Source organism: Stegastes partitus, unplaced genomic scaffold (assembly GCF_000690725.1).
Source record: "Stegastes partitus isolate 25-593 unplaced genomic scaffold, Stegastes_partitus-1.0.2 Scaffold2375, whole genome shotgun sequence".
Classification (NCBI taxonomy): Eukaryota; Metazoa; Chordata; class Actinopteri; family Pomacentridae; genus Stegastes; species Stegastes partitus.
The window spans coordinates 1-15,237 of NW_007580106.1; the positions used below are offsets into that span (position 1 = coordinate 1).

The 15,237-nt window shown below is 42.4% G+C and overlaps 1 protein-coding gene across 1 annotated transcript; it reads right to left on the bottom strand.

Moving 5' to 3' along the window:
• Positions 1 to 264: 264 nt before the first annotated feature.
• LOC103374853 (cAMP-specific 3',5'-cyclic phosphodiesterase 4B-like) lies at positions 265 to 13,276 on the bottom strand (the record flags this gene model as incomplete). The annotated part of the gene is made up of 13 exons (XM_008305006.1): positions 13,235 to 13,276; positions 12,157 to 12,291; positions 10,984 to 11,111; positions 10,714 to 10,896; positions 10,557 to 10,596; positions 8,852 to 8,922; positions 7,511 to 7,673; positions 5,922 to 6,015; positions 5,640 to 5,797; positions 3,216 to 3,314; positions 2,943 to 3,107; positions 509 to 608; positions 265 to 419 (listed from the first exon to the last, which is right to left on the bottom strand). Coding segments are annotated over exons 1-13 (1,533 nt in total), but the record flags the coding sequence as incomplete, so codon positions are not given.
• Positions 13,277 to 15,237: the final 1,961 nt, after the last annotated feature.

Genomic DNA, 15,237 nt, shown 5'->3' on the forward strand with positions numbered 1-15,237 from the left:
GGTTACAATAGGGTCCTTGCACTGGTGTGCTCGGACCCTAATTAAAGCCGCTGTGTCCTAAAACTACGATGCTACCTCAGAGACATCACAAGAGCAGTCTAAAACCTGTAAAAGCAAATAAACACAACTGATCTACAACTATTAAATAATACGTTTAATTTGTGTAGCATCTGCAGGATGCAGAGCAGGTAAGATCAGTCGGATCAGTCTGTTTGTTTACAGCTAAGTTGGTTTCGTGTAAGTCGTGGTAGAAAAGGTCCTGACCATGTCGATGACGAGCTTGCGAAGGCTCTGGCGCTGGCGCTTGGTGAGGTTCTGGAAGATGTCACAGTTTTCCTGGTGCAGAAGCTTGAAGCCCACAGCGAGGTGGTGGTTCTCCAACACTGACTCATCGTTATACATGAGGGCCAACTCGGAGTCTGGGCACAGAGGACAGGGTGTGAACACAGCTTGTGCAAATATCAAGGCATGTGTTTCCAAATGTGTGTGTGTTTGTGTGTGCGCTCACTGGTGTTGATGAGGAACTGATTAGAGACTCCGGGGTGGTCCACATCGTGGATAGCTGCAGCGAAGAGAGCGGCGAGGATCTCCAGGTCGGTGAAGACGGCCTGAGAGTTTAAGAAGAGCAGGAGAACACAGAAAACAAGTCAGTGATCTCCAAAAATCATTTTAATCTGAAAAAATCTGGTCAAAGCAAATCTTAAACACAGAAGTTGCAGTATAATCACTCTGTAGTTTGACCAGGTTGTTACTTAATTTAAAGACTTTAATGCATATTCAGGAACTCATTTCTGTTTTCTCCCCCTTTTTTCTTTCACTTTTTATTACTGCAAGCCTCTCTGTTCTGTCTTTGTCAGGACTGTTATGTGGTCTGTCTTTTTTTCAGTGTGAAACACAAATTTTGCATCCACGGTGACATTAAGCCCATCTGCTCACTGGTTTGGATAAAATCTGTGAAAATAACGAGCCTCAAATAGCACTTAATACGAGGTGATAATGGTGTGCAGTCTGGCCGACACACAAGCGTGAACTAAAATATACATGTTTGTGAATGTTTTTATTTAAATCACACTCAGGATGCTGCTGCTGATGCTTAGAGGATGAGATGTCAGTGACCCTGTTTACACTTGACTTTAAAACACGCTGCGTTGGTACGACCAGCCGAGTCACAACATCGCTCACGCTCGTGTCTGTCGTGTGTCTCAAAGCTGTCCAGATGACCACTTGTGTTGAGATTTTGTTTCTTCACACGTTACTTTTGCTAGAAGGTCAAATAACCCCACGCATATTTATTATTGTCAACACTAGACAAGAGCTGGATTTGTTTTTTATGGGTTAACTAAGAAAACAAAAATGTTTCAAGGACTAATACACATATATTTACTATTCCAACTGTTGAGATTGGCAGAACTAAGGCATTTGTGCAGGACGTTGACCACCATGTCCTGCATTGATGATATAGTTCCCTGTTAGGACCTTGTGAGGTTACACTACAAAAGATTTGTGGTAAAATGTGTACCAGAGCACCTCGGCAAGTGGTTTGAATGACTGGATCACGATGTGTCTTGGTGGTCGTTTGGAACTGCATTTAGTTCTGTCCAGTTGTGATCCAGTGGTCCAAGACATATTATATAAAACCAAGCGTAAGCTCTGCTGTCACTACTGGACATAAATCAAAGCAACATAGAGTAAAAGGCAGGTTTATACAATCATCTTATAACACAGATTGGTACTGGGTCACACAGGAATCACCTTGACCTCAGGCAAAGGAGCTTTGTTCATTTACAACAATGAGTTGTTATATGTTATTAGTAGGACATGTTCTCATGTTCTGCACCTGGAAAGTCCTGAACGCAGCCACGTGTGTGCAAATTTAACAAAATATTTTAAAGGTGGGGCTGCAAGGTGGCGCAGTGGTTAGCACTGTTGCCTCGCAGCAAGAAGGTCGTCGGTTCGGGTGAGGACACCCAGGATCTTTCTGCGTGGAGTCTCCATGTTCTCCCCGTGCAGCGTGGGTTCTCTCCGGGTTCTCCGGCTTCCTCCCACAGTCCAAAAACATGTTGAGGTTAATTGGTGATTCTAAATTGTCCGTAGGTGTGAATGTGAGTGTGCTTGGTTGTCTGTCTCTAAGTGTAGCCCTGTGATAGACTGGTGATCTGTCCAGGGTGTCCCCTGCCTTCACCCTGAGTCAGCTGGGATAGACTCCAGCCCCCCGTGACCCTAGTGAGGATGAAGCGGTGTAGAGATAATGGATGGATGTTTAAGGTTCAAGATTTTTAGATCAAAATGTAGCCTTTGAAGAGAACGCTTTAAAATGAGAATTCAATGACTTATTTTAGGGCAAAAAGTGTTCGACTCTTTTTTGACTTTCAGTTCATCCATCAAATCATCAAATGTTTGTTGCCGATGAATTTTTGTGAATCAACTCATGGATTGATTGACAATCAAATCTTTGTTCACCATGTTATATGTAAGTGCTGACAAAAACAAAGCATTACTGACAATACTGTTATTGTAAATGTAATTCTTGCACATTCTTAGTGATCAAACAGTGATCAAACTGAATGTGGATTTAAAAATAAAATCTTCAACTTAACTATAAAAACTTTGGCTATCTGACATCTTGGGCTACAAGTCTGAAGAAACAGGACACACTCCAATATTTTTGTGTTGAAAAATGAATAGAATTTCTAGTAATTCTGTCATTATATCCACACACATATTCACATAGGAATAGTTATGCTTAAAAAAATGATCTCAGTTACTTGCTTGTATTTTACAGGATGGAATTTGAACTATTTTGATGTGAGGCAGCTGCAAAACAGTGATTCAGGCTTAAATTAAAGTCCCCAAATGCTTGAGTTGTGATGAGGATTTCTTTTGTTTTTGTCCTGTCTCTTGACCACAAACACTAGATTGTGTGTGCGTGTGCGTTGACCTACATCGAGAGCAGGTGTGGAGAGGAGGACATGTGTGGACTGGGTGACATCTGCAGCATGGAGGCTGTTGTGGTACGCTACGTTTCCATGGTAATGGTCCTCCAGGGTCATCACATAAGTGACAAAGGTGTCGACTGGGATACGAAATGTCTTCAACAGCTCTCGCTCCTGAGGACGGAGGAGAGAGCGTCACAAATGGGAGTGCTTCACGTGCACGAGAAAATCCACGACGACACTCCAGGTGACAGCGATCTCACACGGTGGGTCTCTGCTCACCTGGAAGATGGCGTACATGACGCAGCTGAGAGGTCTGTTGTTGGAGAACTCTGCTACTCTGAATATGTTAAAACTCCACTTGTCCAGATCCTCCAGCTCCTGGTTGAACACCACACACACAGAAAAACATCACGTGAACTCGTATGTCGGAAATCACAAAACATTTTAAAAACTGCAACGATTCGAAAAAGCCCCAGTGAAAGCTAGCAGAGGTTTCGTTAAATTCAGGTGTCAAGACGCTCATCGGGTGTCGAGAGACAACGTGAATGTGTAACAAAAGTTATCACAGGGCTAAACAATAAAACAAATTTGTTGAATTGAATAAATCTCTTGCAAAACCTGATTCATAATTAAACTGTCCAAATCACACATCGAGCTAAAAATCATTAACCTTAAAATTAGAAAATCAATCAATCAGCTCCTGGTCTAGTGCAGAGGTCCAAAATCTTGACCTGGTGATTAAATAGGACAAACTTCAGAGGGTACAGTGCCAATTGATTTCCATGTGGATTTAAAACTGCTCTGATCAGTAATACAGTAAACCATGTAATGTCTCATGCTTGCTCGAAGGGAATCCCAAGGAAACTCTGGATGTTTGGGGGTTTCTCTGTATAGTTTTGTACAGTCTTCACCTTACAGCATGAATTGGCCTGAGATGGCATACGCAATGAACTGATGTTATCATGTAGGGGTGGGCGATATGGCAAAAATATCATATCACGATTTTTTTATTATAAAATCACGATTTTGATTTTATTGCGATCTTTCATGTATTTTTGAGACTAAGTGCGGCTGGACCACAGATCACTCATTGCGAAAAATTGGACGTCCTGAACTCTGTGATCAATCTTTTCTCAGACGTGGAACGGCAGTGTTGGGGAAGTATTTTCGGCTGGGCAGCTCGTACCGTGGGTCAACTACTTCGAGCAGACATTTGAACCCCTACTGTCTTCTACTGTCTTGAATGGAGATCAACTCCTCCGTTTGGCTTCAAACAGCCATGCGGCTACCGCTACACATACAAACAAGGAGGCAGGTAAGAAATTGCGTCACTGCCCGTAATTCGCTATGATTGGTCGGTCAGGTTGATGACGTAATACGTCTGGTGCATTGGTGCATCAGCAGAGAACTACAATTTACAGAATGTGACCTAAACGATCCATACGATCTCCTCACGTTGGCAGATCGTCTACACGTTCAAATCGTTCACGATTTAATATCACCTTATCCCACACCCCTACTGTTATGTAAAAAAGAATTGAACTGAGCTGAATGGAAAGCGGTCACGTATCTGAATGAACCCACAGAGAAATGATCATCCAGCCTGACAGCTCTGGTCAACTTTATACTGCATATTATTTTTGTTAAATCTTAGTCTTTCAGCTGTTTTGAGTGAAAAGCACTTAAAACTGACAGCATTCTACCTGTAACAACATGCAAACAGACAAAATCAGCATCTCGTTGCTGAGCACAGTGAAGAGTTTTGCAGTTAGAAAGACAGATTTCTCCCTCAGGATGTTCTGGAAAACAAAGGGAGTGGATACTGGACTGACTTTCAGGCCAGAGACGTGACAGCAAATGAATGTTAGTGTTCCTCCTCTTAAACAGGCAAATACCTGCTGGCACAGCTTCATAAGGTGAAAGTATTTCAGTGTTTACAGTTTGTAGCACTTCTCCCAAAAGCGGTAAAAAGAATCAACTGCTGTCTGGCCTGAGTGTTAGCAAACTTCCAGTACATCCAGCGTCCGTGCACGGTCGAGGTCTGGTGCCTTTTGAACAATGATCACACAGCAGACATCCCTTTCATGTCACTCAAAATAACCCCCGATTGTTCAGTCTCCGTGGCACAGATGCACCAAGAACATCTGCGGTGTCTCTGACTGACTGGTCCAGTTCTTAACTACAGCGACAAACCATCAACATTTGTATCTAGAATACTTTGATTCATGTTCTGCTGCATGAAGGTGTAAAACACAGACACAGTCTCCTTCCTTCTGGGCGCTTTCCAAACATTTGGAGCTACAGGCTGGATAAGAATTAAACATTGAGGCGCCGAGCATTAAGAAGCAGACAAAAGGAACAGTAAAAGATTCCATGAGATGTCCCTGTTGTATGTGAGCAGACATAAACCTAATAAATATTTGAACAGTGTTTAAATGCATCAAGTCAGCAACTGCAGTGTCCTTCTACAGCACCAGGACAAACTCCCTTGGTTGCTTAAAATATGAAATAACCTAGTAAATAATTACGGTTTCATCAAGAGCGCACATGTTTTTTTCTGTATTGCTAAAAGGGACCAATAAGCCAAGATGTAAATAAAACAACGCTCGAGTTCTGAAATGCATCCTATTTTCAGACATGAAACATGTGTTGAAGCTGGATTGATTTGTGTAACTTGTTTTATACCCAAACAGAAAACAGCACCTTGGCAAGCTCATCCTCGTGGTCCGTGTTGACGCCGAAGCGAGGCATTGAGGTGCTGGAGAGGCTGGAGCTGTGAGACAGTTTCCTCACTCCACTGATGTGACTCATAGGCTTGTCTTTCAGAGTAGGAGACGGGATTTCCACCTCGTTCTGCTTGTCTGCAGATTGACGGGCAAACACACATACATGGATTTATTGTTTTGTTTTGTTTTTTTTTTTCTTTTCTTTTGGCTAGGGTCATAGATGTGACGTGGACGGAACTCCAATTGTGGTCCCACTCACCCAGGAAGGTGCTGGAGATGTACTCAGACACCTGGTTCCCAGAGCGACTCATCTCTGACAGGTGGGACAGCTCTCGGTTCAGCATCCTCTTGAACTGTGGCAGAATGAGAACGCAACCGGGTTACAGCATGAGTCAGTCCTTCGCTCAGTTCATGTGGGGAGATATTCAAAGCAGAATTAGATAAGTCAGGGCGTTTAAAGTCGCAGTACTACTACTGTTCAAGGATTTTAAAAAAACAACTTCTAACAGCAATATCTGCTTTCTTGTTTGTTACTTTTACATTTCGGTTTACGGTGTGGTTCAGCGTACCCGTCCATAGTAACAGTCAGTAGATATTTGATTCGAGCATTTAAAAATCTATCCAGATCTCCAATGAATCCTCTAAAACAGCACATAAGGCATGTTATCTTAAAAAAAGAAGCGTAAATTACATCATTTATCAGTCAGAAGCTGTAAAAACAAACAAGCAAATAAGAAGTGTTCAACTGCTCATCTGTGACATGCCATGTTGCTGAGAAACTCAACCAAATCGAAGCTTGAAATTGTGATATTTCATCAAAAATACTTTATTCTCATTTAAAAATGCACCAAAATAACCTGTATGCACTAACCACATGTTGTAAAACTACGTATTTTGCACTCCGCAGCACAACTGTGAAGCCACTCGTGACTCAGCTGTGACAACTTGGGGAGTTTTAAGCTGAACTGCAGGCAGTGTTTACACAGATCAGCTGGAGAAGTGTGAAAACAAAAAAATATCTGTCGTATATAGAGTCATCTCTTTTTTGTGATGTTGGCAACATCTTTGGGAACTTGTTGATTCCAGTTGTCTTTCAGTTTTTTTGAAACAATCAACAAAATGCACCTTTCACTCTTTCGTTTTTAGGATTTATGGAGTTTTAACTGTGTCTAACGGCGCAGAAGACATTCTTCTACTTTTGTCAATGGTTGTGCTGTTTCCACAGAGGTGCAGGACTTTAGATTGTAGTTAAAAAGTGAGCCCACAGTGAGCAAAAATGTAACAGTTGCAAAGAATGCCCAGAAACTGCTTAGAGTTCAGAAGAATAATACATAATAATTTACAGTTAAATAATGAAATTTACAATTAAAATAACAGTAAATATCAAATGACATGGCAACAATAACTTCAGCATTTTTTTTAAAGTAAGAAAAATCAGTGTCAAATACATGAAACTACAGCTTACATATAAATGATAAACTGTCATTTCTATTTTAACCTTTTAAGGCCTGAGCTCTTGTTTGAAATGCATTTTTTTATTTCTAGCAAAGAGAATAAAAAAATATTTTAAAAAATAAATATATATTTTGAAAAATAAATACAAAAATATTTTTTAATAAATGAAAATATTAAAAAAGAAAAAAGAAAAAAATAACAATGATAAAATAATAATAATAAAATAATAAGAAAAATAACAAAAATTAACTACTGTCGTAATATAATCCAAAATGTGTTTTTTTTTCACGCATGTGGACGCCAGGTCTTAAGAGGTTCAATTTAGACTCCATGCCAACAGAGATGTATCTTGCTGATATCTTGGTTTGACTTGTTGATCGACTGTTTTCATACCTTGTTGGAGGCCATTTCGCTGACGGAGCGGTGTGTCTGAATGGTCTCCAGCTGGTCCAAGCACCAGTCCAGCTCCTCCAGTGTGTCCAGGGCGAGCTGCTGGTACTGCTGGTCTGATAGTGTCGCCCTGGGACTGACGCACACTCCACCCAGAGGAGACCTCCTAAAGACACAACAGCTACTTAGAACAGCAAGAAACAGCAGATTGGACTTGGTAGGCAACATATTATTGGTAATTCTTTAGTTGGAAGCCCAAGAACAAACCGAAGAAATCTTCAGTTCACAAATGTAGAATTTATTTAGGTCACAGGTGAAGTGAGGCAGCGCTGGGCTCGGAGTGACAGAGCCCTCGTGAGAGATCTATCAGAAGGAGCCCCGATATTCAAAAATGATTTATCTTCTTGGACTGGGCCTGCCCTGAACAGAGGTTGGACCTGTACGCAACCGAGGTTAACTGGCCAGTTACTGTGACGTGAACAGGCTAACCACTGTTCATGTGGAAGTTCACTGAAATGTGAACAGAAACTGCTTGGATTGAATACAAAGTGTGTGTGTGTGTGTGTGTTGTCCAAAAGGCATGTATCTAAAGTAGCTGATAGAATAGAGGAGTTTCCGCTGTCTCCCAGTTCTCAGCGGCCATGTTATCTTCAAGGACGTGCATTGTGCTCAGTAGAAAAGTACAAAACACGATCATAGGTTCAGTGGACAAATACAGATTCAGAATATATGATAGTTCAAAACAAAGCTAATTATAACATTACGATCAACCTAATTGTCTTTTTGAACATCTACACCTTATTTTTAGTGTTGTTTAATGTAAATGTGTTTTTTCATGTAAATCTGGGTGTTAAGAAACTTAATTTTGTGTTAAAATAAACTATAATTTTATGTTTAAGGGAAACATCACGAGAAAACATAAAGAGTGTCTCTGTTTTGTTTGTTTTTTAAAATTATCAACCGCTAATTATTTGCTTCTTTTTTAAAAATCTGTTTCATCCAATGAGATGCTCTACGAAGCTCCAAATGAGAAACAAATAACGTGCAGCAGTAGTATAGTATAGAGCCGGCAATATTTGAGTTTGATGGTGCTAAAAATGTGAGGAAAGCAGCTCACAAGTATTGTCTACTCCACCAGACTGAATGAGTAATTGAATTATATAACTGTAGTCACAAAATGTGTGCCTGAGTTTACACAAGCTGCACGCTTATAATGAGAAGTTGCGGTGCTTTAGCATCCCATGCACTCCAGCAAAACACAGATTGTTGTTTGTTTCATTTATTAGGTGAGAACTATGAGTGTGCATGAGTGGGACTTTTGAGAAGAATTTAGGTGGCACTGACTTGACTGTTGGCGTGGAGACGTTGGCAAGGATGGTGAAGTTGCTCCGTACTGATCGCAGACTTGCCAGCACCTAAGTCACCACACAGTATCGAAGGATAACAGTAAGAACACAGAAGAACCTCATGCAAATGTACACCGTCGCCCATAAAGTTGGAATAGCTTTTGTTATCAGACATATTGATCTTTTTGTTTCTATTTCTACACATCAGTGATCACTTTTGACCAGGTGCAATGATGACATACTGAGTCCCAGTCACCATGTGAAACCAATTCTGACTTTGGGATCTGACTGAAGAGTGGGACGTCCTGCCCGTTGACACCATCAACAAGCTGGTGGACAGTATGCCACCATGTCTTAACACATTGATCTGTGTCAGGGGTGGTCAGACTCATTATTAGTGACATTTGAAAGAGTAATACTGGAAATTCGAATGCATGAAATCACCTCCAATATATGTTTCCTGTTATCTGACCATGGTTAAAAAATTGACACAAAACCCTTCATCCTATTGTTCAGTACCTCCAGTTTTGTTTAAACCTGAATACACAGTTTGCAAAAGTTAACTGTGGTTTAAGTTTTACTGTGAGATGTATTGTATGTACAGTCGTGACTCGATAATCCGATACTAAATGTAAAACCTTCTTTTATGTCGGATAGCAAGGCTGTCGGATTGTCAAGACGGAGGTCGAGATACAAGGAGGGCTTGATGCTGGAAGGCTCATTTGTTGCTAATATTCATTGTTAATAGTTGTTCTAATAACCTGTAGGGCTGGTCCCAATAGCACGTTCTGGTCTCTGGATATTCAGACCCAATTAATGATGAATATCTGAACATTTGGCGCGGTTGAGGGGTACCTGTCGGAGCACTCTGATAGGGTGAAAGTGGTCGAAACGCACAGGCAGTACTTGGCTGCTGATGAGAGTTTAGGATAACGGTCCCAGTTTTGTTTCCACCTTTGGTGGCGGCAGGGGAGTGGCAGTTACGCTCCACCGTTACCATCCGTGTTTACTTCCGTAAACACTGAGCATGCTCGCTGTGTGTGACGTCATTGTGTCCTCTTCTGCACATGCGGGACACTTTTGGGTAGTATGAAGTTCACACAGCAGATCACATACAAGTCGCATTTAATTGGCAATGTGAACAAACTCACAAAAAAATCAGATTTCACAAAAAAATCCAAATTGAGCATTAAGTCCGCAGCGTGAACGTAGCCAATCTGTTGGATTGTTCAGTCAGATAATACGCCGTTATCCTGATTTGTGACATAAAATGTCATGTCGGAGTCGGAATCCAAGGCTGTCGGTATGTTAAGGCTATTTTTCATGGGTTCTGTTCGTTTTTCCTAAAAACCTGTCGGATAGCAAGGTGTTCGGATTGTTAAGGGTCGGATTATCGAGTCACGACTGTATATTGTGATATCAATAAAGTTTTCAGAAGATATACACTTTATCTATCAAGAATAAATCACATTGTCGCAATCATTCCATGAGAAGACGTTAAAAAAATATTTTATTCCAACTCTATGGGCAACCGTGTATATGTATCCTGATGAGAGGGAAATGCCTCATGGAGTTTTTCCCTATTTTAAATAACAGAAGAATACAAATTTACTTTGCCTATAAGTCTTAGAATTCTAAAAACAGCAGGTAGACTGTGAAAGGGCCATTTGTTAATGTAATTGAGTCTATAAAGTCAGACTTACTTGAGCAAAGGGTGTGACAATAAAGTCCTCTGCTGTGTGCCTACAAGCAGGAGACAGTTGGAAAAGAGACAGAGAGCAGAATCAATGGAAAGACTTCCCAAAAAACTGTAAACATATGGTTACACTCATAAATAACATCTCTCTTCCAGAGGCTCACCCTTCACTGGCGAGGGAAGAGTTGCGTGAGACCGTCTTGGGCGACATGTCGTAGTCCGAGTCGGAGCGGTAGAGGAAGGACTCTCTTCTCTGGCCCTGGGGGAAGGAGGTGTGCAAGGTGAGGCTTGGACTTTGGGAACCCAGAGGGGTGTGACCTGGGGACACGCCATTCTCTGCTTCGTAACTGCAACAAAATAATAATAACAGTCAGAGAAGACAGGAAAAGAAGACGCACTGTAAAGCTTTCTGCAAGGTGAAATCAGTCGCAAACCTGTCGGTGTCTGCTTGTGTGATGGAGATGCGTGGTGGGATACGGAGGGGAAGAGTTGTTGGACGCGACACGTTGCTCAGGACCTCTGGTGATCGGGTGCGATCTCGAGGGCGGAGCCAGCAGGGGACCTGGTGAGGTAAGAGGTGGGGTTTGTAGGTGCAAAGTAAAGGACGGCAGTCGATTTACAGGCAACTACCCCAGAAAATCTTAATAGAATTCTTCAGGGACATTCACTGTGACTTTAGCACTTGTGTAGTCAGATCTAGTACTAATAACCTCACACTGTTAAGAACTACACTATTATGACCACATTTCAGGTCAACAAATGTAAATAATGTATACCTGACCAGTTTCAAAAACATACCCACAGAGCTGATTGAACAATTTGTTGAATACACATCGCCTTTTAAAATAAAATAAATGCCCTTGCCTTTTTGCTAGTTTGTTTTCTGCAGATATATGAGAAGAAGTACGAGCTTTAAACAACACACTAACATAATAGCACCTTATAAAGTTGAGTAAAGTGCAACATAAGTATTTATTTTGTTTCCAACCATCTAATAAAAAAAAGTCCAATACTGTTGCTTCTTTTTACTTTGTTTTGGTCTCCACTAACTTGTAAACGCCACTTCAGCTTCCAAATGTTGCACTACGTTCACCAGCTAGTTGCTAAAGTTGTCTGTATGTTGCTGAGAAAGTGTCCAAGGCACTAATCAGAATGTTTTTGTTTTTTTTTTTACTGAAAATAGCTGCCTGCTGTTGTAAAATAAATGATAAAACCACAACAAGGAGCGAGGTTTATCCCTGCAAGGTACCCACAGTTATTTGAACGACTGCTAATACAAAATAAATGTCGATAAGCGCAGCTTTAATCCGTCATGTTGAACATGAATATAATTTTGTCAGTGTTACATCACAGTTGTACGATTATATATTTTAAGCACAGACTGATTTAAAAAGTTTGAGCTTCATTTAGACAAACATTAAAGCAGATTTGGTGTAAAATACAATAAAAGCAGGATGGCTTTGGTGTAAAATAAAACACACAAGGTTTGCAGTCAATGGGCTAAAGCATGCTCCATAATGGATTATCATTATAAGAGTGTTGCTGTCAGCAGGGGTGCATGGCTCTTCTATGCCCCTCAACCCCCAAGCATGCTCATGTTTAAATACCTGGAGACTAGGCGAGAGTCTTCTGCTCCTCCCTCTGCGTAGCTCAGCCCCCAGCGTGGCGCCGGATGTGTAAGATCGGCTGTAGCGAGATGACTCCGCCTTCTCCCCAGCACCTGTTAGATCTGTGTCATTTCCCTGTGAGACAGCAGGCAGGGCAGGTGAGGCAAGCAGGGAAACGGAGCAACAAAAAAACAACAACAACACATCTTCAGAGGACCAAAAAATACAATATTTGCACATAAAAACCTTGTGTTGTATATGTAGCAATGAAAAAAAAATCTGATTCAGTAATAAAAACAAAAGAACCCGCTTAATACAGTTGTCATTGTAGCACATGCACCAAACCCTGTTGTTTTGCCATATTCAGATTCTGACGAAACTTCTGCAGAAACACAGACTATAAATTATTAACATATGTGTGTGTGCATGCGTGTGACTGTGCATGTGTGAGGCTACGTGTGTGTGTGTCTGGGATAGGGCCTCTACAGACCGAGCTCTTAGAGGCTGATCTGCACTGCAGTACCGTAGCAACAAAACACTGGGGGAATGGTAGCAGTTGCTAGGCAACAGTGCCGTGTTGCTTCCATGCTGCGTTTGATGTCGTCCAGACCCAGATGTGGAAAGATGCTCACATTCACACACACACACACACACACACACGTACAGTACACACACACACACACATACACTTAGAGAAACGTATGGACCTCTGCTCTGCACAATCAATAAAAGAGCACCTGAATAATGCATGGTGTTGTGTCCTTCAGCCAAGACGTCACCTTTAAAAGAAAATAGCTCATTTACATAGAGCACTCATTTAGCGGGGGCTCATTTACATAGAGGACTGTGACTGAGAGGTTGTGTGAGTGTAGGCTGGACGATGCAAACTGTCCACTCGGACCTTGACGGCGAGAACAAAGAGTGCCGGGATGTGTGAAAGTCACGAGGTTTGTACGACATTGTGGACATTAAACACACACACGGACACGCACACTGCACCCTGACGGTCAGCCCTGCCTGGTATCTGCCCTCACAGCGGCAAACTTAGCTCGTTTTCCCTGATTGTTCATGCCCTCACCTCTTCTCCAGTCACCGACAGCACGCTGCGGCTCTTCTTCATTCTGATTGGCTCGTTCTGGGCCCCAGGGCGGAGCGTTCCGGAACCCAGGCAGCAGAGCAGGTGGAGAGCCAGGACCGGAGAGGTCAAAGGTCACTGCAAGGTCAAACCGGGGTCAGACCGGGTCACTACCGGCCCCCATCGGAGCTGACTCAGCCAGCCAACCGCCTCGCTCGCGCTCCGTCCACAGCTCAGTGTTCAGGTGGCTGAAATGAGGCGTCCAGCTGCCGCAAACCAGCACAGGAGCATTTACGTGCCCCTCAGAGGCTCCAGGTTCAGGTGGAGGCTGACAAACCGTTGTTCTGATGGTGTTGTCTTCTCAAAAGCCAAAAGTGGAAGAAAGAAAAATCAAAAAGCAAACTGTCCCTCCGTGTCGTCCTCCTTTGGCCAGACAAGCCAGTGGGAGCTCCTGGTCAGAGTTCATGATGTCGCTGCTGAAGAAAACCTTCGTCCAAGTTTCCTCAAATACTTATCCAACGTGGAGTATCAGTCGCATGACATTTACCAACCCGGATCCCATATGAACAACAATTAAAAATCCAAACGCATCATAGAGGAATCTGCATCAGGTCTCTCCTGTCTCAGGTCAGTTTTCCACAGTCTGATCGGTCATGTGGATCCAAATCCTGCTTTGGAAGACAAGCTGAGTACGACCTCATCTGAGAAGCCTAAATGTCAGAACTTCTGCTTTGATTTTCCAGGATCCATCCATAAATCTGCCTCCCTGTGAAAAAAAAAAAGAGCAGAAATTACGAGTTAGTGTGACCGGGACTTGAAAAATCAGCAGATGACTTTCTCTTTGAGTCATCTAACCTCCCTCGTTTTAGAACTCACTGTCCTGCTTTTATGTAATGAATTCATTTAATGCATCGCTAAGTGAGACAATCCTTTTCTCAATATAGTCAGCCTTCACCTCGCAGATAGATTTGAAATAGTTGTTTTCAACAATACAAAGCTCATGCAACAGAAACATTGCAATCAGTGGACCACATCTCCTGGAAGCGGCTGTTGGGCTGATAAATTAGTCATAAAGGGGGGGCAGCCCTGACTAAATATTTTGGCTGTGGTGGCCTGGTGGGACCTGTACCTTCAGCGTGGCTAATCCCGAGAAGATACTGCAACACCAAAAAAAAAAAAAGCTCTGTGATGTTATATAATTACTCCGAGCAGTCCGAGCTGACCCAATTTCATTGGATGGGACATATTCAGCATATCAAGAGTGCTTGTGATTGAGCTGCCACACAGACGGATAGGAGACGACTTTTGCCAGGGTCACCAAGAACACACCCTCTGAATGGAAGGAAGGACTTTCGCACCGGAGTGGGCACACATTCAGAGTGGAGAAAACAGGTCTGGTGCCGAGAAATCAACAAATGCATAGTGACACAGTGACATATATATGCACAGACAATGAGAAATTTGGACACACGCACACACACACACACCATGGCAGCAACCAACACCACCTCCACTACAGATAAAGCAGCTTATAAAACCAAGCAGCAATGCATCAATATGCGGCTCAACTACCAGCCTGCTGTTCTGTTACAAAACAGCCCAAATATATAAATATATATATATTTACACAAGAAACAAAGCACACACACATGCATACATGAGGACTGCCCTGCCATCATGTCTGTTTGCACACACACACCTCTTGCAGTGTGTGTGTGTGCAGACAGACACGCATGTACAACACAGTCAGTCAGTCAGTCAGTCAGGGCTGCAGGATGGAAGAATAAAAACACACTCACCTTGATCGCCCGAAGATCAATGGCAAGATGGGCTGGGCCTCATCTTGCTTTCACTTGCCTCCTTCCCCTCCTGTCTCCCCCGCTTCTCTCCGTCTCTCATAGCGGCGTATCAACCACGGAGCGAGAGAGGAGAGGAGAGGAGAGGAAGAAGGAAGACACACACACAAAAAAAAAAAAAAAAAATCCCCCACTTGGCGTTTTCATGAA